Here is a 22,151-nt window from a genome sequence, read left to right on the forward strand (position 1 = left end):
TGGGGATGAACCTGAGAGACGGGCACAGGTACCCTGCTCCTCCTTCTCCATAGAATATTTTATATATATATATATAATATATATATTAAAATTACATTTCTCTTTACAAAAACAATTCAATGATGGGCCAGGCGACAGAGCCCATCGCCAAGGCCAGGACACAGGCATCCTGGCAAGTCGGGGGCAGTGGGCAGGCTCCATTTCGGGGTGTCCCTGTCCCCCGAGTGGGGGCTCAGTCCAGAGTCCAGCAGCAGGTTCCGTGGGTGGGGGTGGGCACCAAGGGGGTGGCCCTGCAGTGAGATGCCTGCTCCAGATCCGGCCCAGCTTGCCCCATCCCTGCTGTCATCGCCTGTAAGGAGAGGAGAGGACATAAGCTCACAGGAGGGGTGATGGTTCCAGCTGGTCAAGAGCAGCGTGGCATGGAGATCCCCCCTCAAAAAAAATACATCCATGCCCTTACTTCTGGCGGGCGGTGCTGTAGGGATCGAGGAGGTGGGAGCTGGCCTGGGCCAGGTTCCAGTCAAACATCTCCAGCACGCGGTGACACTCCACACGAGACTTCAGCCCCAGGCAGAAGAGCTGCTCCACCTGCAAGTGGACAGGGCACAGTGAGGGGTGTGACAGAGGTGCCACCTCCCTCACAGGAGCCAGGACAGGGGGACAGGGGTGTGTGGTACCTTCAGGTACTGGATGGCCCGTTGGACGCTCCAGCCGTGGTTCTGCAGGGCTGCCTGGCACTCCTCAGTGGTCACACCGTGCACCGTGTCCTGCACCTGCGGGGAGCCTGTGGTCAGTGCCCATCACCACCCCCTGCCATTGAGGAGCCTGTGGCTGGAGCAGGGGGGTACTGAGGGTGTCCCCATCTCAGCTCTGTCCCTGGGGAGCACTGTCAGCCTGGAGTTGAGACCATCCTCATCCCCGGCATCTTCAGCCTCTCCTGGGCTTGGATGTGCACTCCCAGCCAGCACAGACCCCAACCAGAAAGCCCAAGGGGACTACAGTGACAACCACCTTCCTCCCCCCACCTCCTTGTGGCCATGGGCAAAGCTAATTTGCAGGTGCAGTGACATGTCCCAAAGGAAGTCTGAGGACTCCTTGTAGCCAAGCCCCCAAGGGTTGAACTTGGGGAAATTGAGGCACAGGGTGGGGACAGCTCTTGCCAAAGCAAGCCCATGGCCACTGTGTCACCTCTTCCCATGCATGCTGGTGATGCCACTTACCAGCCGGATTTTGTCAGCAGGGCGGTAGCCATCTGGCCCATCATAGACGATCTTCTGGAGGCTGCAGGAAGCTTTCACCAGGCACTTGGGCCCAGGGTTGCTGTTGTTGGAGGAGAAGTTGGCCTTGCAGTCCAGCGGTGGCTGCTGCACCATGGGACGGACGGTGGCTGTGGTGACCAGGCGAGATGCCGGAACCTCCTCGGGGCTTTTGGCCTCCTTGAAAAACTTCTCATACTTATCCAGGTAAGCCGGGCGCTCAGGCAGCAGGTAGTAGTGGGTGCTGCTGACCTTCTGCCCATCCTTGACGATGGGCAGGATGCAGGGTCCCTTGGAGCAGTCCTTGCCCTGTGCCTGGATGACTTTGGGGGTCGCATATTTGGGGTCAAGGGCGAAGCTCTGCGTGGTGGGCATGGGCTTCCCCGGCGAGGTGGAGAGGTAGGAGCAGAGAGCAGCACGTTGCTGGGGGGAGCCCACCTGCAGAGCCATGGGGCTGGGCGTCCGGGAGGTGGGCTGTGACAGCGGGTCTCGGGGGGGAATCTGGGGTGGCCGGTCTTCCTCACCCCCCGAAGCTGGCGAAAGGTCCCCCGACCAGCGCCCGGGCTCGTTGCGGCGGAGGGGTCGGGGTGGGATGGGGACACGGGGCGGGATTTGGGGCTTGTCGTCAGTGGGGACAGCCTGTCCCAGAGGGACATTGAGCCTCTTCATGCACTCCTGCTGCAGCTCCTCAAAGAGCTCAGTGGTCTGTGTCAAGCTGGGCTGCTTGGTCTCCTTGGGGGGCAGGAAGAGGTTGTCCTCCAGCACTGGTCCCCGCTCTCCCTCGTCCACAAAGCCGTAGTTGGTCTTGCCCCGCCGGCTCGGGGGACTGGTGATGGAGCAGACCTCAAAGTCATCCTCGTCCTGCGCCACATCATCATAAGCGGGTGGCGGGGGCAAGGGTCGGGCGTCCCAGTCCACCACCGGTGTGGGGTGGAGGGGCCGGGGTAGAGCCCGCGTGGGGCTCTGTGGTGGGGTCTTGTCCAGCAGTGAGAAGGCCTCCATGGCCAGCTTGGCCAATGATGGGGCCGTCAGCTCTCCCACCGGTGATGGGCTACCTTGAGGCACCTCCTCCCCAAAATCGATGAGGGTCACCTCGCCGCCCGCTGGTCCCTCGCTTGGTAGCCGGCTGGGTTGCCGCTCGCCCACCTTGGTGCCCGGCACCCGTGCTGATGGCTTGATTGGCCGCGGACCTTTCCCCGTGCTCGGCTTCTTCAGGCAGAGCTTCCGGAGACCCCCTGGCAGACCCTCCTCCTCCTCACTGACCGGGTCGTAGCAGGGCTCTACGAGGGGACAGAGAAGGATGGTGAGGGTCCCAATACCCATCCCTGGGGTGCAAGGGGAGGCACCCCCAAGCTCCCCAACTGCCCCATAGCTTCAGCCACCTTTGCTCCCCCTGTGGGGTCTCCCAGGCCCCAGCTGGCCACCCTGCTCCACACCTGTGTCCCCACCACAGATGTCACCACCCACAGGTGCACAGGGGTAGCAAAAGAAGCTAGGAGAGAAAAGAAAGGGGCACGAAGGAGGGAGAGCAGCACTGAAAAAAGCCAGACTTACTGGTGAGCAGGACGGAAGGCTGAGGCGGGCGCGGAGGTGGCTGCCCTGCGGGAGAAGAGAGAGCCCGAGAGGAGGGGAGGCGTGGGGTGAGCGCATGGAGCAAGCGGCGGCCGGGTCGCTCGTTAGCAGGGCGCATGCTTCATCATCTCCCCCATCGTTGGTGGGGTGCAGGGAGGATGCCAGTGGGAAGCCCCCCAAGGGAAAACCACAGGTTTAGGGGGGTTGTGGCACACACACGGTGTCTGAGCTCCCTCCCTATGGCAGCTTTGCTGAGATCCCCGTACTGGAAAGCCCAGCCACAGGAAGTTGGGAGGGGACAAGGGACCTGGACGAAGGGCAGTGGGGCAGAGTCCAGCTGGGCAGAGCCACCGGCTGCCCATACTGCTGACAGTGGCACATGGCCAGGTGACAACGTGCCCCAGCACCTCTGCTGCCCCCAGATCTGTGAAAAGCAAGTGGCAGCAGGAAGACAGAAAGTCCAGCCCATCACCCTGGTTGCAGAGCGTAGGGACAGAGGCTTGGTGCAGGCGATGGGCAGGGGGAAGGGGAAAAGCCACTCACTTTTAGCTCTGCCTGGAAGCTGGGTGGGTCTGGCAGTGCTTGGGTCCACACCTAAAATGTCAGGAGGGTCCATGGGATTTCCCAGGTACAGCCTGTGGGGAGAGAAGAGAGTATTGAGGGGTCAGCAGGAGCCACATGGGACCTCTTGCTCCCACACCATGTCCCTTGGGACCCCCCACAGCCCCTCCACCATGCACCATGACCTGGCGAGTACCATCCCCGCAAGCACTGGGACACCCCACTCCAGAAGCTTTCAGTGCCATGGTGCAGAGCCCGGTGCTGTCCCGGTGTCACCCACCCCTCTCCGGCTCCACGTGCATGATGTGTCATACCCAGGTGACTGCACACAGGCTGCTGTGCCCAGGGTACTCATGCAGGGTGTGGTGTCCAGGACACCCCCAGGATCAGGGTGCCACCGCACGATGCTGTGCCCACGGCATGGTACCCCAGTGCGGCACGCTGGTGGGGTGCCGGGAGGCCCGGGCGAGCTGTCGCAAGCCAGGCACGGTGAGGCAGGGAGCCGGCGGGAGCCGGCACAGCCCCAAGGCCTGGGCGTGTGCCGAGCTCGGTGCGTTCTCGGCAGCCCGGGCGGCACGTACCCAGCACTGTGCCCACGCAGCGGGGCGCGGGGAGGCCTGCCGGGGCACGAGCTGGGTCTGCATGTGTGCGGAGGCTCGGTTCAGCCCTCAGAGGGCCGCCGGCACAGCCTGCGGCACAGGGCACCATGGGGGTTCAGGCTGGGGCCGAGGGCACTGTCAGAGCTGTCCCGGGGCTGGGATCACAGTCCCAGGGGATGCACAAAGCCTGGCACAGGAGCTGGCTCTACCCAGCAGGAGCCTTCTAGGCTTTGAAATCCCATCCTGCCCCCACTAGCCCTCTCACATCCCCCCAGCCCAGCGCTGGCAGAGATCCCCAAGCCCCCTGCCCTGAGCCCAAGCTCCCCTGCCCACCACCCCCTGCACCCCCAGTACCCACACCGGGCAGGGTCAGTCCCTCCTGGCAGGGGGTCATCAGGTGCCCTGGGGCACAAGCACCCAACTCCCCGTCTCCATTGCAGACCAATCAGGGTCCCTCCTGATGGAGCATGGCAGGGAAAGCATTTTGGTGTTTTTTTTTTTTCATATTTTGCTTTTTAAGAGGACTCATGCTGTTAAAAGCAGGTTACACCCCCATTGCGGCTCCCCTCCAGACAGACACTGAAAAGCAAGGATTTAGCAGCCCTGGGACACTCCAAAAGTGTTGGTGTAAAACAACCACCTCTGGGGTGGCGCTTACTGATGTCCCCCCACCCCAGGAGAGCCACAAGGGGCTGCAGGGCTGGGACAAGACGCTACCCCAGACACAGCCACCCACAAGCACAGCAGCCCCCCATGTCCCCAACCCCATTAGTAAGAAGAGGCGAGGGAGTTAGTCCAGCTGCAGGGACCCTACCCAGAGCCACTGTCCCCAGTACAGCAAGGGGGGAAGAGATTCTTCAAGGTGGGGGGGTGGCCAAGCTGCAGCTCAGTCCTGTGCCTGGCAGGCAGCAGGGAAGGCAGGGAGCAGGCAGGGGATGCAGAGAAGTCAGAAAATTTCTTACTCATCAATTTTATCGGGAAACCCCCAGCAGTGCTGCGGGTTGGTGTCTCCATGGCCTGTGTGGATGAAGCTGTTTTTAAGCGGCTGGCTGATGTCGTGGGCTGACAGCCCCGCCACCGAGGTCACCGTGTTTCGGGGGAACTGGCCCACTTTTAGAGTCCGCTTATTCTGACCCCGCCACCAGTAATTCTCGGCCCTAAGGAATAAAAGGGACCTTGTTACTGACGAGGGGACAGGAAGGGGACAAGCATCTTACCCTGGTGGCAGGGGAGGAGGTGAGGTGACTCCTCCAAGTCCACACAAGCAGGCAGTGGCACAACTGGGAAGGGAAACTGCGTGCCCAAGATCCCAACCATACGCCAGCAGTGTGCTCTGCCTTTCATCCTGCACAGCCCCTGCACCAGGAGGCGTCAGGGATGCGAGCTGTGGGGAAAAAAGTTCCCCATTTGCACCCAAAAAGATGGGTCCCCTCCTTTTCCTCCCAGCTGCCCCAAATTCCACAGGAGCCCTTGGAGCAATGCCTGCACCAAGCTGCTCACCGCTGGTCCCCCCGTGCCGCAGGCAGCCGGGGACGGCACAAGGGATGTGCACAGTGTCTGCCCCTCAAATATCCCAGTCCCACAGGGGAAACTGGGGGGCTATGGTGGGGACAGGTGGCTGGGGGCTCTCCCTCGCTCCCTTCCTACATTATTGGTGAGCCCCGTGCAGGCTGGCGTGAGCAAGGGAAAAAACCTCCCATGGCCGTACGAGCAGGGTAGCCAGGGTGCCGGTCCCTGGCAGAGCCCAGCATGTCCCAGGAGCCAGCCAGGAGCTGCCTGCTCCAAGATTCAGCCACCTCTAGGGTGGGGGGACATAAGGACAGGTAGGATGCAGGGAATGGCACCCCAAGTGGCCCCTGCCCAGCCTGTGCCAAATCAATGCAGGGGGGCTCTGACTCTAATCCTCCTCCTCCTAACATCACATCCATCCCCCTCCTCCCTGCTTGCTGGGCCCCCTGCTCCCCGCGGGCAGGGTGTGCACTGGGCAGGGGGCGGCGAGTGGTGTGCGGTGCCAGCCTGGTGAGGCTGGCATGGGCCCCACGGTTTCCTGGAGTCACCTGTGAGTCACCCCCGGCCACCAGCTCAGCCCTTTTCCTGTTTACCTTCCCCGCTCGCCGCCAGCCAGCCGCCTTACTCAGCGCTGGGACCCCTCAGTCAGGCCACGGCAGAGCCCAGATGGCACTGGGCACCTCCACATCCCCAGCGGGCTGGGGGGGAATGATTCTCCTCCTCGGGAGGTCCCCAACATCGCTGCATCCCGCCAGAGGGATGCTGCAGCTGGGCTGGCCCCACTCTCCCAGCCCCATCCCACCGGACCTGGGCTCGGACTCCCAGCACAAACCCACCCCGGCTCTGCCCTGGCTTTCCCCCAAAAGCCCCCTCCCGCGGCTGGCTGGGTCCCCGGGGGGGGCTTTCAGGTAGGTCCTTGCCCCTGCCCACACACACGTACGCACGCCCGACGCCCGCCGAACGACAGGCAGGGGCTTGAAAACGGGTGGGGGGTGTTTACGGTGCCCCGGGCGGCCTCGGTGGGGCCGGATGCGGCCCCCGGGAGGAGCTCCCCCCAACTAGCCCTCCCCCTCCATGCCCAGGCACCCCCGCAGGCAGCGCGGTGGGGGGCAGCCGCCCCAGGGGAAACTGAGGCACGGGAAGGGGGTCCCTTTCCGCCCCTCGGGAGCACCAGCAGCTGCTGCGGCTCCTGCCACCCCCCCGGCTGCAGAGCACACCCCGCTTGCCCAGACCCAGCACCCCCGAAACGTGCCCACCGAGAACCGGCGTCCCCCGGGGAAACTGAGGCAGAGGAGGCTGCACCCCGGCTCCACCGCGCTCCCGGCCCTCCTCGCCCCATCGGCACCTCCCAGCGCGGCCACGTCTCTCTGTCCAGCTCCCGCCAACCTCCCACTCCGTCCCCCCCGACACCGTGGTTCACCTGGAGCCAGCGGCGGGGCGGGGGACACGGGAGCGGGACCCCCAGCCCGGCCGTGATGCGGCGGCGGGGACGATGTAAGGCGCAGTGGCGCGGCCGCACCGCCCTCCGCCGCTCCTTCCCTCCCTCCTTCCCTCCCTCCGCCGACGCCGATTCTCTTCCCCTCCCCTCCCCTCCCTGCAATTAAACCGCCAGACCCTGGGCAAGAGTCATCCCTGGCGGCAGCGGCCGGGGAGAAAGCCGGTCCCTGCAGACACACAAATCCGGCCTGATTCACCTCCGGGCCGTGACTAACCGCGGGGAGCCGGCCCCGGGAGGGGGAGAGGGAATGGGGAAGGACAGAGCCTTCCTCCTCACTCCCCCGGGGCTGGGAGGACCCGCCTCCCGTGTGCCAGTGGGGCAAAGGGACACTGAGCCCCTCTGGGAGGTCCCTGCTGTCCCCGAGCTGGAGTGGGACAAGCACGTCCTGGGATCGGGATGCGAGGATCAAAGGTCTACCCAGCCTGCTGATCCCCAGGGCAGCAGAGGGGGGTGGCTGTGCCCCGGGGTGTCTGGCAGCGACTGAGGAGCAAAAAACCCACGGTGCAGGGGGTGACAGGTCACACCACCACAGTACCTGTCCCCTGGTGCCTCTCCCAGCTCGGTGACAGCGACACGTCCCCATTGCTATCAGCAGGGAGCGGCCCCGGGGTGTGCGGTTTCCCAGGGCAAGGCTGGGGCAAACCCACGGGCGCAGTGGGGTGAGTCAGCGGGGGTGGATGGTGCGGGCAGTGCGGGCAGGGCTCTGCTGCCCATAGGCACGGCCGTGCCCCCGCACTAGGGTGGTCCCATGGCCCTGTGCTGCCCAGGGGGGTTGCACACCTCCCAGGGGAGATGGTACACGTGGCTAGGTGTGCTGGGGCGGGCAGAGCCCCCCATCCTCATCCCTGCTCCCCGCAGCTCTGCCAGTGCCCGCGGTGTCTCCGCTCCTGGGTTCCCCTGTCCCCATACAGGCTGGCAGCACTGAAGCTGGCAGCTGGTCCATGCGTCCCCATGCAATACCTGCCCTCGATGACCGTGATGATGTCGTTCATCTGGATGTGCAGCTTGTCAGCCTCCTCAAAGTCCTGTAGCGCCCTCATGTCAGTGGGCTGGGCCTGGGGGGAGATGGGGGTGAGGACAGGGGACACAGCCCCCCACATCCATCCTTGCCCCATTTTGATGCCAGGCCCTACCCCATGCAGGGCAGGGGAGTCTCAAAAATGGGCAGAAGACAGCATCACCACTCCCAGTCCCCTCTCAGCTGTGACATCCCTGGGGTGGGTGAGAGCAAGGTGGCACCTCGGGTCTTCCTGCACCCCGTCCCCCGCCCTGCTCACCCACCTCCACCAAGAAGTCCCGCAGGGCCACGAAGGTGGGTCGGTCCTCGGGCTTGTGTGCCCAGCACTGCAGCATGACGTTGTAGACATCCTGGGGACAATCCTCAGGCCGCGGCAGCCGCTCACCCTCCTTGTCGATCTTGTGCAGGATCTGCGGCACAAGGGGAGCCATCAGGGGGTCCCAAGTGCCCCCCAGCACCGCTGGGGTGAGGCGTGGGGGAGCAGGTTCTGGTTGTGCACCCACCTGGCTGCCATTGAGGCCGATCCAGGGCTCCTGCCCGTAGGTGAACATCTCCCATAGGGTCACCCCAAACATCCAGGTGTCACTGGCGTGGGAGAAGGTGCGTGTCTTCAGGCTCTCGGGAGCACACCTGTGTGGGGAAAGACATGAGCATCAGGAGGCTGTGGGTGCTGCAACCCCAGGTGCCCCCTTCCCTGGGGCTCACCAGGCAAAGGGGACCTTGCGGTGCTCCTGCATCACGTAGTGGTCATCATTTTTGGGCAGGGCCCGCATCAGCCCAAAGTCCCCAATCTTGATGAGCTCATTGGAGGCCAGCAGGATGTTGCGAGCAGCCAGGTCACGGTGGATGAAGCGTTTGGACTCCAGGTAGGCCATGCCCTTGGCCACTTGGATGGCATACTGACAGAGGGTGGAGATGAGGAAATGGCCCTGGTTCTTCCGCAGGCGGTCCAGGAGGGAGCCCAGCGGGGCCAGCTCTGTCACCTGGGCCATGCAGAGGGAACAGTGAGTTGGTCAAGCCAGTAGCACTCTGGTTGGGCTGCTTTGCAGCATTCTTGTGCCCCCCTGGGAATGCCAGTGGAGGACTTGGGGTACAGACCCAGCCTGGCTTTGCTCATCCCATCACGTGGGACCCCTGTGGGGTGGCATTAGGGTTGGCCCCATCCCCCAAACTCACCATCTTCATGGGGTGGGAGAGCACCACACCGTAGAGGCGGATGAGGTTCCTGTGGTCCAGGGAGTGCATGGCGTTCACCTCCCGGATGAAGTCATCCAGCGCCTCTGGCTGGCTCAGCACGTCTGTCTTGAGGCACTTCACTGCCACATTCAGCTACAGCCAAAGCAGGGATGAGCCCCAAAGCATCTTTCCCCACGAGTGGTCCCACCACCCGGCTGCCCCCCGCAGTCCCCTCACCGTCTTGCCAGCAGGTGTGCACCACTCGCCGCGACGCACGACGCCAAAGGAGCCGTCACCCAGTTTCTCAAAGAGTGAGAGGTCCCGTTCCCGCACGAGGCAGGTGAGGGAGTGTTGGCCCCCTGCTTCGGGGGGTGGCGGCGTGGGGGGCTTGCGGAAGGTGCTCTGGGGCTGGGGTGGCAGCTCTGACTCGGGGCGCTTCCCGCTGAACACCTGTGGGATATGCAGGTGAGTGAGATGCAGGCATAGAGACACCCTGAGTCTTTGGGTCTGCGAGTGAGCGGTGCTGAGAGGACCCCCAGGTTGTACACTCTGGAACTTCATGGTGGTCCCTAACTGGGGAGGCTGGCAGAGAGAACAGACTCTGCTCCTCCAGCTGCCTGAATGCTGAGCTGTGATCGGGAGAGAGTGAGGGGGCTGTGACTCTCACCACAGCCCTGTGGTGCATCCCCAGCAAACCAGGCTGGTAGCTGGAGGGCCCTGGGCATTCCTTGGCCAAACTGTGGCTACATGATGTTCCTGGGCACAAAGCCAAGAGAAACCTCCAGCTTGGGCTGAGTGTGGTGACACATCCCCGCAGCAATGTGGGCTTTGCAATACGTGCTGCCTAGAAGGGATGGGGATGGGCTCTCCTTGTCTCTCCCCCTGCCGGGACCAATGATGTGCCCCATGGGACGGGGTCTATCCCAGCCCTGGCAGCTGGGACCCGTGGGGGGTGCGCGTGGGCCGGGCCCAGCATGTGGCCAGGGTGGGAGGTGGCATTTCTGTGCCCGGTGTGAGGCTGAGTTGCCTTCTATTAAAAGCCCATCCCAGCCCAGATGAGTCACGTAGGGGAGAGGCCACGACCCAGCACCCAGCTGGCAAACACCCCACTCTTTTGGGGGTGCAAGGTGCTGGGGTGGCAGCAGCACCGACTTTGGGAGGGACGGCATCGGGGGCACACGTTTGTATCCCTGGGTCCCCTGCCCTGCGATAGTTCCAGCCCCTGTGGGCACAGGGCTGTGATGTGTGGGCTGTGTGGCTCGTTAGCTGCAAATGAGTTTCCCGCCAAAGAGACAAATCAGGCGGGGGAAATTAATTTCCTGAGTGCTGGGGCAGCAGAGCCATCCTTCGTCAGGAAGCTGCACAGGACCAGGATGCACGCTGGCAGGGTAACGCCGCAGGCAGGGCATGTGGCAGGGGCTTCTGCCCATCTCCTTGCCAGCCCACAGGGGCTGGTGGCGTGAGAAGAGCCGGTCACTGGGGATGAGCATGGGGAGAGGTCCAGCTCCTCCTGCCTGCCTCAGTTTCCATGCCACACCTGCCCTCTCCCATCCCTACCTTGCTCATCCAGGATTTCCGCTTGCACATGGCCTTCCTTCGCTTCACCGCCTCCCACAGCCGCCGCTGGCCTGCAGGACACAGGGACTGTCACTGACCCAGCACGGGGTGGGGGTCCCCTCCACCGCCATGGACTGCATGCTCCTCTGGGCTCCACAAAAGATGCTGTGCAGCCAGTGGGAAGTACAGGGAGAGGTTTCAGGGGAATGTACGCACCGGGGCGTCCCATGCCGATCTTCTCCAGATCCTCATTTTTGACGTACTCGAAGTGGGAGAGGCGGGTGACGTTGAGCTCATCCCGGATGCGCAGGAAGTACTGCTGCAGCTGCAACTCGGTCAGCAGCTCCAGCAGCCAGTCCGTGCCCTCCTCTGCCTGCATGCTACAGCTCAGCCTCTGCTGGGACACCGCGCTGGGTTAACAGGGGACCCTTCCCCACTCCACTCTGCCCCATCCCCCCAGGGGGCTCACCCAGAGCGGCCAAGGCGGAGGTGCTGCCTGGGTAGGGTGTGAGGGATGCTAGCAGGGTTCATCTCCTGAGCCTATCCCCAGCTCCCGGGGGGCTGGGAGAGGCACCCCATCAGCAAGAACCCCAGGAACAGGCAAAGACCCCCATTGTACCCACAGAAACACGAGCCCACCCCTCCGCTCCAGCATTGGCTGTCCCCAGACAGCGGTAGCAGGGACACAGGAGGCGGTAGAGTCCAGGGCATGGGATGGATGTGCTTGGCAGCTGAGGGATGCCCCACACCTGGCACCGTGCCTGCCAGGCTCCCTTTGCCCAGCTGGAGGGGCTGCCTGAGGAGGTGGCAGCTGTCCCCAGCAAGGACAGTCACCTTGGCACTGCCTCTTGGACCCCCAGCATCCCTGTGGAGCTGGCTGGGCTGGTGCATTGACCCATGGTGGGTCTCCTCTGCCACAGGTGGTGGCACTTTGCCATGCGACAACACGGAGGGTACAGACAGGAACATCAGGGCCCTGGGGGATTCTCGTGCCCTGAGGCTGCAGCACAGTGCGCCCCCCTGCCACCAGTGTCATCCCCCAAGCTGTGTCAGTACACAGGGAGGGAAGGGATGGGAACAGGTCTCACCCAGGGTTCCCCATGCCTCTCGCTAATCCCCATCCCTGCTGCTGCCCCAGCTCCCCCACCCTTTCATTGCCACCTTTCTGGGAAGGAACACGGCTCTGCCTCGTACCGCCCAGAGCCAGAGGGCAGGTGGGACCGCCAGTCCCAGCCCCACAGCGGGGCACCCCCATCCATCCTCTCCTCTGCCCCAGGAGATGATGTTGCCCCCGGGCACCTTCAGCCCCAGCCCTCGGGTCCTCCAGCCGCGTCACCGCAATTACAGCCCTCAGCACCGGGCTAAAAATACGGCGGGTGCGGCAAGCAGCTGGGCACGGGGGCGTGTGGGGGCACACGGGGGCATGCGGGGCGAAAGCAGCCGCTGGCCTTTGGCACACGACCGCAGCCAGCCGGGGACGGCGGGTCCCCTGCCCGCAGCACCGGCTGACAGCCGGCGCGGGGTCTGCCCGGGGCGCGGGTCGGCACTTACTCGGTAGAAGCGGAAGCGGGTGAGGAAGGGGAAGGATCGGTGCAAAGCCTGGAAGCGTCGCATCCTGCCTGGCTGCCCGCTGCCGGCCCCTGCCACTGCCGATGTCCCTTTCCCGGTGCCGGCGTCCCACGACAGAGCCCGCTCAGTGCAGCTGGGGCACCCGCAGCCCCGTCATCTGGGCTACAGAGATGCCCCCCAAGCTCGGCCGCCCCATATATCCCCCCGGAGCGGGCAAGGGGGCTCGGGGTGTCCGTCAGCCAGACACAAGCTGCGGCTCTCCCCCCTCCTTTCGTCCGGCTCTTGATCCTCCCCGCCGGCCCTCCCCTTCCCCAACGCAACGGGGCGGAGGAGACAGCGGCAGGCAGGGCTGGGGGTCACCCCCTGGCTGGAGCCGCTTCCTGGGGACCCTCGGCCGGCCGCAGGGTTCGCTCCCGGCCAGCTGCCTGTGCGGTGCTCCCCGGGAGGGGCTATTTTCGGCTGGGGCTGGGACACGCGCCCAGGGGGCTGGGCTCCCATCAATGTGCCGCTTTCTCCCTTGTTAAGCGGGTGCCCGCGCCGGCAGCTGGGAGCCTGGACCCCTGCTCCCATTTCCATGGAAACTCGCCCCAGCCTTGGGAAACACTCCCGGGCCTCAGTTTCCCCCCAGGAAGCGGGGAGGGAGGAAGGGAGAGGAGACATCCGGCCCTCCGCTCCACAACCGAGAGCACAGGCACGATGCCAGGGCGATGGGCACTGTGGGGGGAGCTTCTGGCTCGGCAAACACACCCGCTGTTTGGCCGCCAGCCTCCGCAGGGCTCTGCCGTGGGGTGCCACCAGCACCCCAGGGCTCGACCCTCTTCCCCAGCAGGGCTGGCACCCAATCCCAGCACTGCCGTCCACCCACGAGCTCCCCAGTGAGAACATCTGGCTGTCCCAGCAGCCACAGCATGAGAGAGGAGTGACCCGCGGCAACCTCTTGCTGCGGCCCCCACCTCTCCGCCCCCCCCCAAACCACAGCCATCGCTGTGCCAGGAGCAGCCGGGAGGGGGTTAAGTGCATCCCCAGGCACAGAGGAGCCTCCGCTGCAGCTTCCACCACCACTGGGATCCCAGCTGGCACCCGGCAGCACAGGCGCCCAGCACAACGAGACCATTGACTGGAGATATCTGGGCATGGTTCCCTCGGCACCAACTTCTGCCACGCGCCAGCTGCCCCCTACTCAGCCCAGGAGACACTGGGGATGTGAGGGGTTCCCTGCCCTGGCACGGTGCATCACCCCCACCAACAGGGGATGGCACCCACAGAGACTTGCACCTACTGAGGCCAGTGTGCTGCCTCCTGCACCCCAAAACCTTGGGTGAGGCTGCCCAGTATAGCGCCTGCACTGGGAGTACTGGTCTCCAAAAGGGAACGGGGGATGCAGCCTTGCCCACGATACTGGGGGTGGCTCCGTGCCTCAGTTTCCCTCTCTGTGATATACTGATAGGCACAGGGGGTGATGTCGCCACCTCGGCTCTGAGATGGGCAAGCAGAGTCCTGCTAGAAAGCCCTTGTCCTGAGGAAGGGATCACAGATGCCCATCCAGCACCCACGACCTGGCAGGCAGCAAAGACCCCCAGTACAGGTGCCACTCGGCCTCCCCACGCCCTGCACACCCGCCATACTGTGCACACCCGCCCCCACAGCCCAAGGGTGCACCCTACATGCACCCAGGCTCATGCACAGGTGGTGACGACTCTCACGTGCACCCCAGGACCACACAGGCGCAACCCCCGGCACCCCGCGTGCCTCCTGCCACCTGCACAACCGCAGCCGTCCCCCCACGCACGCGTCACCTCCGTGCACCCCCCCCCAGCTACCGCCCTGCCTGGCTGCACGTGCGCAAACACACCGGCGCCGCACAGCCGGCGGCTGCACACCGGCCCGTTCCCCCGCCTCCGCCTGATGCACACCTGGAGCTGCCTGCACCCCTGTGCGCCCATGGGTGCCTGCCCCCCGTGTGGCATGCTCCTCACCGCTACAGGCTGGTGGGGCATGCGTGACATCTGCGCTTGCCAGACATCATACTCACCTGAGCTGTCACCAAGTGCCCAACCCCCCTTCCTCCAATTACTCCAAACCACGCTGACACCCCAACACCTCTTGGAGGCAGCTGCACCCTCCACATGCACCTATGCACTCCCTGCTGACCCACACACAGCCTGACAACTGCCCAGTGGCACCTCCACACATGGATGGGAGCCCACAGGGCTGTTGGCTGGATGTGACGCTGTGGCCGGGTGACACCGCGCTGCACCAGGCACTGTGTCCCACCCAGAGCTGTGCCAGGCTTGACCAAGCTGCACTGCTACATTACATTCCTCCGTGCCTCAGTTTACCCATCAAGAAGGAACAGGCAGCCCGACTCCCATAGGTCAGGATAGGAGCACAGCCATGCAGGGGGTGCCATCCCCACGCCATGCCAGGTGCCGCTGGGTACCGGGAGATGCCATGCAGGGAACCCCTAGCCCCATGCCAGCCGCTGACCCATGACCCACAGCAGGACCCTGCCCCTCTTGGGGACGCCCAGGCAGGTGCCCCCCACTGCTCCCCCCTGCCAGCTCCCCCAGCACTGACCCTCCGGCATGGCATGCCTGGGGCGACGTCCTGCCGGGGGGGCTGTGCAGGGCACCTGCTGCCCGACCGCAGGACACGCTGCCCAGTGCTGTCCGAGAAGCTGTGGGGCAGGGGACCAAGCATCTCCTCCTCCTCCTCGGTGCTGCTCAGGCGCTGGTAGTCGCATCTCTCGCCCATGGCCGGGGAGGCAGCGGTGGCTGCGGCGCAGCAGCGAGCGGGGGGCTCTGCAGAAACGCCCGTGCCTGCCTGGGGGTGGCGAGGGCTGGAGCTGGGCTCAGGATCACATGGCAGAAAGTTGCTGCAGTTCCGGAAAACAGCGAGAGGGTGAAGGTGACCGAGACGGTGATGGAGGGGAGGGGGGGATGGATGGAGTGATGCAGAGGAGAAAAGGAAAGAGAAAGGGGAGGCAGCCCCTGAGGCGCCCATCCTCACCCTAATCCCAGCCTGGCACCGCTGTCTTCCTCCCGGCTCAGCAGCCCAACTGCGCACCTGCTGTCCTCCCTCTGGCACCCGAGCAGAGAGGTGGTGGCATCGCTGCCAGCCACAGCACCGCGCTTGCAGCCCCTTTCTTCCCCCACCCCGGCACAGTGCAGCCCGCCAGCCGGGATGCGGTGCAGGCAGCCAGGCGGAGGAGGAGGATGAGGGGGGAGCATCGTCCAGCAGCTGGGGTTCTGTGGCAAGCGGTGTGGCTGAGGAGGCACTGTACCCCTCTCCTGGGGACATGTAGAGGGGTGGGGGGGGGCTCTGGGGCTGGCAGCATCCCCAGCATCCCTCCCACTCCCCGGCATCAGCAGAGGGGGATGGGATGCGCTGGGAAGATGGCTGCTCCGCAGCGACCCGGCAGCGTTGGCGCAAGCACGGCAGGGCTGGGAGAGCAGCCAGGCCCCGGCGGGCACTGCTGGGATGGGGGCTGGGGGGGCATGCCAGGAGCACTCCTCCCAAGGTCAACCCTCTTCCCCCAGCCCCTTGCAGGGAGCTGCAGGTCTCCTAGACCTCTGCCAGGTGCTGCACCAGGCACGACCCACAGTAGGGGCAGGTGGCACTGGGAAGCCAACCTCCCAGATGGGGAGCCCCCCACCTTCACATCAGGACTGGCCTGTACCCCAACACTTCCCCTCTCTGAGCCCCCCAGGCCAGAGCTGCCAGCAAACTGAAACTGGGGTTTGGGGAGTCCCTGAAGCACCCCCCTGGGACCTGCTTCTCCTTCAGGGCATGGCACAGCCCTGGGGACCAATCGGTCCTTGTGCCAATGCCTCAGGGCATGATGCCCTGTCCTGACCCCCAGAAGTGCTCCCACAACCCCCCATGCATTCCCTGAGACCCTGGTATCACTGGGATGGGGCAGGTGGTGACACCAGGGTGTCACTGTGCCAGGGCAGGGGCCACAAGCCCATACTACTCGCTGTCCAGAGGTCCTGGCTTCAGAGCAACACTCCCAATCCTGGGGGGCACTCGCCCCAGCTCAGGGGGCACAGGGGGCCCAGGCATGGGCAGCCCCTCCTGCCATACCATGGAGGTGAGCTCAGCCATGGAGCCGAGGCGGGACGAGCCCGGGGCGCGGGAGCAGCGAGCCGCCCCCGCGCACAGCCCGCCGGCGTCACCGTGCTGGCACGCCGCGGGCCGGTGACTGATGCACGTGCTATGCTATGCCACCTTCCCTCTGGCCCCGGCTGCCCCAAAACCTTCACCAGCCTGCCTAGGAAGAGCGATGCCATGGGGTCCCCAAGCCCAAAGGAGACAATTCCTGTCCCCACAGCCCCGGGCATGGATTCCAGTCCTGCCTCCCCCCCACTGCATCATGTCCTTCTGGCTCAGCTGAAACCCAAATGATAAAGTCCCCCACAAGGAGGCAGATGGCATCATTCTATGACACCCCTGACCCACCTGCCTGCATTTCCTACCCTGATGGGGCTCCCACCACAATGACAGCTGCTAGGTGGGGCACATTGTCCCCTGCCCCCACAGCGGTGACAGTCACACTGACCACAGAGTGTCCCTCCCCTCCGTGGGGACACGGGACTTCCCCAGCCCTCTGGGTCACCATGCTTGGCCCAGCATCCCTTCCAGCATCCCCCGTGCCCTGTGCCTACCACCTCACACAGAGGACCCCAAGGAGTGGGGGGTCGCCAAAAGAAGCTCCCAGAGGGGGACAGGGCCCCCACTCACCTCCGGCACATCACCCCGCTTGCTGTCACAGCCTGCCCGCCACCTTCCTGGCAGCCATGTCACCTGGAAGTGATCTCACCGGCTGTGGCGGCAGAAGGGCTGGCCTCCTTGGCACCCTGGGCTGGCTCGCTCAGCCCTGGCGGGGCCCCGGGGGCGGCCCCAAATTGCAGTGACACACTCCCCAGACCAGCCACCACGACAAAGGCGTGCGGGCATGCACATACCCACGCGTACAAACATACCCTGCCCCTCCAAAGACCGGGCTGCCGGCTGCATCCTGCTTGCTCGTGGGATGCTGCTGCCACCCAGCTCCCCAGGAACTGTCCCCAGTCCCTCGCTGGATTGCGCCACCCCACAATAACCCACATGGGACCCCGTACCGGTGGGTGTTTTGTATCCTTTGGTGATGGCACTTGATGCTGCTTGCTTGGCTGGTTCGGGCAAGCAGGAGGTCTTGGGGGGCTGGGATGAAGGGCTGGTGACCCCCGTGGCGGGGGCGGCCGGGGAGGCCGGGATGCTGGGTTCCCCCTCGCTGCCATCTCTGGGCTCCCAGATCCTGGCCTCATGGCCCAATCCTGCCCACCAGCACAGAGCGTTCTCCACTCTGAACCCCTGCCTGCAGCAGTGGCTGCCCGGGGAGAAGAGGATGCAGCTGGGTGGGGGAGCCCCCCCACCCCGAGAGAGGCCAGCACAACCCTAATCCCCTGCCTAAGCCTCTTTTCTCCACTAAATCCTCTCTGCAGGTCGAGCCGGGGCAGGCTGAGCCTGTCCTGGGTGTCCTGGCTCCTGGCATGAGCAGGAGACAGGCAAGAATTGCCAACCATGTAGCCGATCCCCCACCCCAGCACAGAGTTCTCCCACCAAGTCAGGGACACAGCATGGTGTTTTGGGGGACAAGCAGGCAAAGCAGCAACCCCCCGGCACCCACAGCACCTTGCCCATGCTGCCCGTGCTCAGCTCCGTGCCTGCGGGCAGTACCAGGGAGGGGGAGAGGGCGGCAGGCTGTCGCAGCACGGACGCTGCCAGCCTGCCCCAGTGCATGGCTGGTTTGTGCCCACCGGTCCCACGCTCGTCTCACCTGGGCCGTGGCAGCTGTGCTGCGGGGGTCCCTCGGCAGTGCCAGCCCCAGGGTCGCAGCAAGCCAGGCGGTGTGCGAGGGGACACGGCGTCACAGCTTGGCCATGGGGCTGGCAGGGCTGCGGTGACGCCGGCCACAGGGTCCCCCTGGGGCAAAGCAGGAGGGAGAGGTCAGGATGGGCATCCCAGCCCAGAACCCCCTGTCTGCCCTCCAGACCCCCCAGAAGCATCCAGGACCACCTTCCCACCCTGCCTAGGCAGCCAAAAGAGCCTTTGTGGAGCTGCCCCTCCAAGCCCCACGGCATGGGTGAGCTATGCCCATGGTCCAGCTAGGTGGGCACCAGCACAAGCCCCATGTCCAACCAGCCCCTCTTCCCCAGGGGTGCTGCTGCCAGTACCCCCCTCCCCATGCCACAGGACATGTCCTCAGGGTGAGCTGCAGCTGGCATAAAATAAGCTTGTCAGGTCTGAGACCAGATGGGCACAAAGCCACGTGCACATTATGGTACCTCTCCTCTGCCCTGTGTGCTGAGAGCAGGGGAGGTGGGACCCCTGGAACTGTTGGGGAAGGAGGCACAAACACCCCTTCCCCAGCACCAGAGCAGTGTCCTGGCCAGACCATCCAGCCTCTGCTGGTCATTAGTGCTAATTTACAGCAGCCAAATTAGCCAGGCTGCAGCGTGGGCAGTGCCCCCAGGGGTCATTCAGTGGAGGGCTGGAGGGAGACTTACTCCTTAAAGCTTCCTGTCCCAGCGGGGGCTGTACATGCAGCATAGCCCCCTCCTGTCCCCCAAAGCCCCCAGGAGTGAGTAATATCCCCTGGGAGCCTTTGCCCCAGCTGGCTGCCATCCCTTGTAGTTGTGACTGGAATCAAAACCCTGGTGCTCCAAGGGCAGGATGGGGCCTCCAGATTGATCCTGGAGGAAACTGAGGCACAGAGTGAGGTCTGGTCTGCAGGGTAGCTGGGACAGGGCTTGGCTACAATCCTGCAGTGGTTCCCAGTCCTGTGGGGGCTGCTTCCCTGCCCACAGATACCCTCCACGCCTCGGGGGAGGCTGAGTCATGGTGGGGACAGCAGGCTGGCAGCTGCCAGAGGAGGAAGAGGGAGGGAGGCAGGCATCGGCAGCCCCCCCAGCCATACCCACAATATCCTGCTGGCAGGGCCCTCCCATGCCCTGCACTACTGAATACTGGGTTAATGAGGCCTCAGTAGCTCCAGGCGTTGGTAACAGGCTGCACAGCCTGCACAGCTCCCACCCTGTGCCCCTGGGGCCTCGGCACGGCGGGATGGGGGTGCAGAGGCTCCTTCGGGCCCCAGTGCCTGCAGGCAGCAGTGGGCTTGGGGCTGGCAAAGGTCTGTCCTGGACCCTCTCCCTGGAAAGGGGCCCAGCAGCACAGACCTGCTCAGGGACACCCCTCCAGGAAGGTTCTGTTTTTAGTAGAGTTTTGCAAAGCCCAGCACTGAAACACTTTGTCCATGGGCTTTGCCCTGAGACAGCTCAGCAAAAGGGCTGAATAAGGGGGGAGATGCACAACCTACAGAGCCGGTAGCACCTGATGAGAAGGGACCCACCTTGTGGGGCTGTGAGCTGATGCTGGAGCCCAGCAGCACCGGGGCACCCCAGGTAACACTGCGCCAAGCTGGCTCCAGGGAGATGAGTGCGTGGGGAAGCGCCAGCGCCAGGCTCTGCCCTGGCCTGCCCTGCCCAGACAGCCCAGCCCCGGCACAGCCTCCGGCCCGCAGCTGCCGGCAGCTCTGTGGGCAGAGATGCTGCCCCGGCCTGGGCTCCTCCGGCCACCTGCAAACCCCCTCCCCAATTGCTGCTTGCAGAGTAGGCGAGGGGTCTGACTGTACTGGGAGAAACTAAGCAGCATCCTCCCAGGTAGGTGGGATCCTCACCTGGGCTGTCAGCACCACCTCACCAGGTTTAACTTGAAGATTTTATTAAAAAAGACCCGAAAACCAACAAAGACCAAAAGTACTCAAAGTGTCCTGAGCATTTAGCGAAAAGCTTGCTGCGATGTGGCCGGACACAGCCACAGCACTGCCTGCTGAGCCGGTGGGCAGAGGCTCCCCGCACCTCCGAGTTTCAGCAGCAGCACGACATCCCGAGGCATGGGGCTGGCCCCGGAGGACAAGGATCCTCTGTTCAGCGCCAGAGCTCCCACGAGCCCGAGGAAGAGAAGAGCAAAGCTGCCTTTTCTCCAGGAAAAAAAAAAACCTTCCCCCAGCTTCCGTTGCAGTTTGGAAGGGTTCAAGGGCACCGGGCACCCACTCACACCAGACCCCCCTGCCTGCTCTGCGCTGGCAGGGAGCAGTGGGGTCAGGCACGCTGCCGGCACAGGCTCAGCAGCCCCGCAGTGCCTGGGCACAACGGCAGCACCGCAGCCCGCACTGCTGCAGGGCACGGTGCCAGCAGGGCCCAGTGAGGCGCAGCGGGCACACGCAGACACTGACCGGGCAGTGCCGCAGTGTCAAACCCTGAACCCCCCCCAGCCCCTTGCATTGCTCCCCAGCAAGGGGTCGTGCCTCGCTCCTTACCTCTCTGCTCACTGTCACTGCCACCGCATCCTGTGCCGGGTCTGCAGTGTCACCGCAGGGAGAGGACGGGCACAGAGGTGCTCCGCGCAGCTGGCATGTCAGGCAGGATGCGCCCGCCTGCCGGGGTGGGATGCGCCGATCCACACCGGCTGGGGCGCGGGTGGGATCCCCCGCGGGGCGGCGGGCACCGTGTGCCGGGTCCGGACTCACACCCGGGCGGCCCTTCTGCGGCTCTGGCGGTGTGCGGGGGTCCGCGGGACGGGGGTGCTGCCGGGGCGCTCCTGCTCCCCCGGGTAGAGTTCGCCCTCCTCCTGCACCCCGCCCCGGGCTTCCCCCTCCTCCTGCCGACCCCGCCGCACCCACCAGCGGGCGCGGGCCGGGGGACTCACCTCCCGCCGCCCCCCGCCCCGCTCCTGCTGCGCCCGCCGGCTCAGGCCCTGCTCCTGCCCGGCTTTCGGGCCGTGCTCCTGCACCCCCCGCACAGCGCCCCGAGCCCGCCGCGGGGGCTGCGCCCCGGGGCTGCTCCCCGCTCCCCCCGCCGCTTCCTCCGCGCCCCGCGCCCGCCGCCGCGCCCGGGCCACCCCCCGCTCCCGGGGCCGCCGCGGCTCCGCGCCGGGTTTGGGGCTACCGATGGCGGTAACCGGCCCGGGTCGCTCACCCCACTCCTGCAGGCCCGTCCGCTCCCCCAGCGGCACCCAGTGCCACCGGCCCGGCCCCCCGCCGCCACCGCCCCCCGGCTCCCCGCCGGCGCCGGTCACCAACTCCTGGCCGCGGGGCAGCGCCCCCAGCCCCGCCTCCTGCACCCCCTGGGAGAAGCCCCCCTGCTCCTGCACCCCCGGGGCCACCCCGCCGCCCTCCGGCACCCCCGGGCTCAGCCCCCCGCCCTCCGGCACCCCCGGGGCCCCGCTCACCCCCTGCCCCCGGATGGTGCACGCGGTCCCCGCCCCGGTTCCGCACGCTGGGGGAGCCCCACCCCGGGGCCGCCCCCCGCCGCGGCCCCCCCGAGCCGCGCTGCTGGAGTCCCGGCGCCGCTGGAGCCCCGGCGCCACCGCCCCCCCGGACCGGACCGGACCGCGCCGCCTCCCGCCGCCGCGAGCTCCCGGGGCGGCGCGCGCCCGGCCGGCCCCGCTCTTAAAGGCGCCGCGTCGCCGCTTTACGTAACGGCGGGGGGATGTATGGACGGACCGACCGAGTCGCGACGGACGGGTGAGGAGTGGGGTGCGGGGATGGACAGACTCACCGCAGGACAGCGCTAGGCCCCGGGACCACTCCGGGAGAAGCCGTGACACAGGGCACAGGCTGCCCTGCACTGCCAAAGGGCAGCCGAAAATCTTGCTGCCAGGTGAGTGGGGAGGGGCTGCACCCCCTGTCCCGGCTGCAGCAGAGCTCCCCACAGCCCCAGCCCTGCCTCTCGGGCCGCTTCGCACGGTCACTGCAGGGAGAGGAGCTCTGCCAGGTCTGGGCAGCGATATGC

The 22,151-nt window shown here is 65.4% G+C and overlaps 1 protein-coding gene across 10 annotated transcripts; it reads right to left on the reverse strand.

Annotated features, from left to right (window-relative positions):
• Positions 1 to 40: 40 nt before the first annotated feature.
• TNK2 (tyrosine kinase non receptor 2) lies at positions 41 to 21,171 on the reverse strand. 10 transcript variants are annotated; one of them, XM_065072847.1, is made up of 19 exons: positions 20,678 to 20,901; positions 18,137 to 18,282; positions 15,325 to 15,395; positions 14,893 to 15,190; positions 10,963 to 11,140; positions 10,747 to 10,817; positions 9,427 to 9,639; positions 9,190 to 9,342; positions 8,719 to 8,996; positions 8,517 to 8,643; positions 8,277 to 8,423; positions 7,956 to 8,050; positions 4,951 to 5,145; positions 3,372 to 3,463; positions 2,811 to 2,855; positions 1,221 to 2,536; positions 678 to 773; positions 461 to 588; positions 41 to 349 (listed from the first exon to the last, which is right to left on the reverse strand). In XM_065072847.1, the coding sequence occupies exons 4-19, from the start codon at positions 15,067 to 15,069 to the stop codon at positions 343 to 345; spliced, it is 3,318 nt and encodes a 1,105-aa protein (XP_064928919.1). In that variant the 5' UTR covers positions 15,070 to 15,190; positions 15,325 to 15,395; positions 18,137 to 18,282; positions 20,678 to 20,901; the 3' UTR covers positions 41 to 342. The 10 variants fall into 10 exon arrangements, with proteins under 10 accessions (XP_064928919.1, XP_064928914.1, XP_021136240.2 ...); XM_065072842.1 differs by having other exon boundaries at positions 15,325 to 15,605; XM_021280565.2 differs by lacking the exon at positions 15,325 to 15,395 and having other exon boundaries at positions 20,678 to 21,171.
• Positions 21,172 to 22,151: the final 980 nt, after the last annotated feature.

Source organism: Columba livia, chromosome 9 (assembly GCF_036013475.1).
Source record: "Columba livia isolate bColLiv1 breed racing homer chromosome 9, bColLiv1.pat.W.v2, whole genome shotgun sequence".
In the NCBI taxonomy this organism is placed as follows: Eukaryota; Metazoa; Chordata; class Aves; order Columbiformes; family Columbidae; genus Columba; species Columba livia.

Excerpts from the sequence above, each read along its gene's own strand:
- TNK2 (XM_065072842.1), bottom strand. The coding sequence starts at position 15,545 with ATGCTCCCCCCTCATCCTCCTCCTCCGCCTGGCTGCCTGCACCGCATC. Across the intron at positions 5,146-7,955 it reads ATCACGGTCATCGAGGGCAG|GGCCGAGAATTACTGGTGGC; the intron begins GTATTGCATGGG and ends TTTATTCCTTAG. Across the intron at positions 2,856-3,371 it reads GCTTCCAGGCAGAGCTAAAA|GGCAGCCACCTCCGCGCCCG; the intron begins GTGAGTGGCTTT and ends CTTCTCCCGCAG.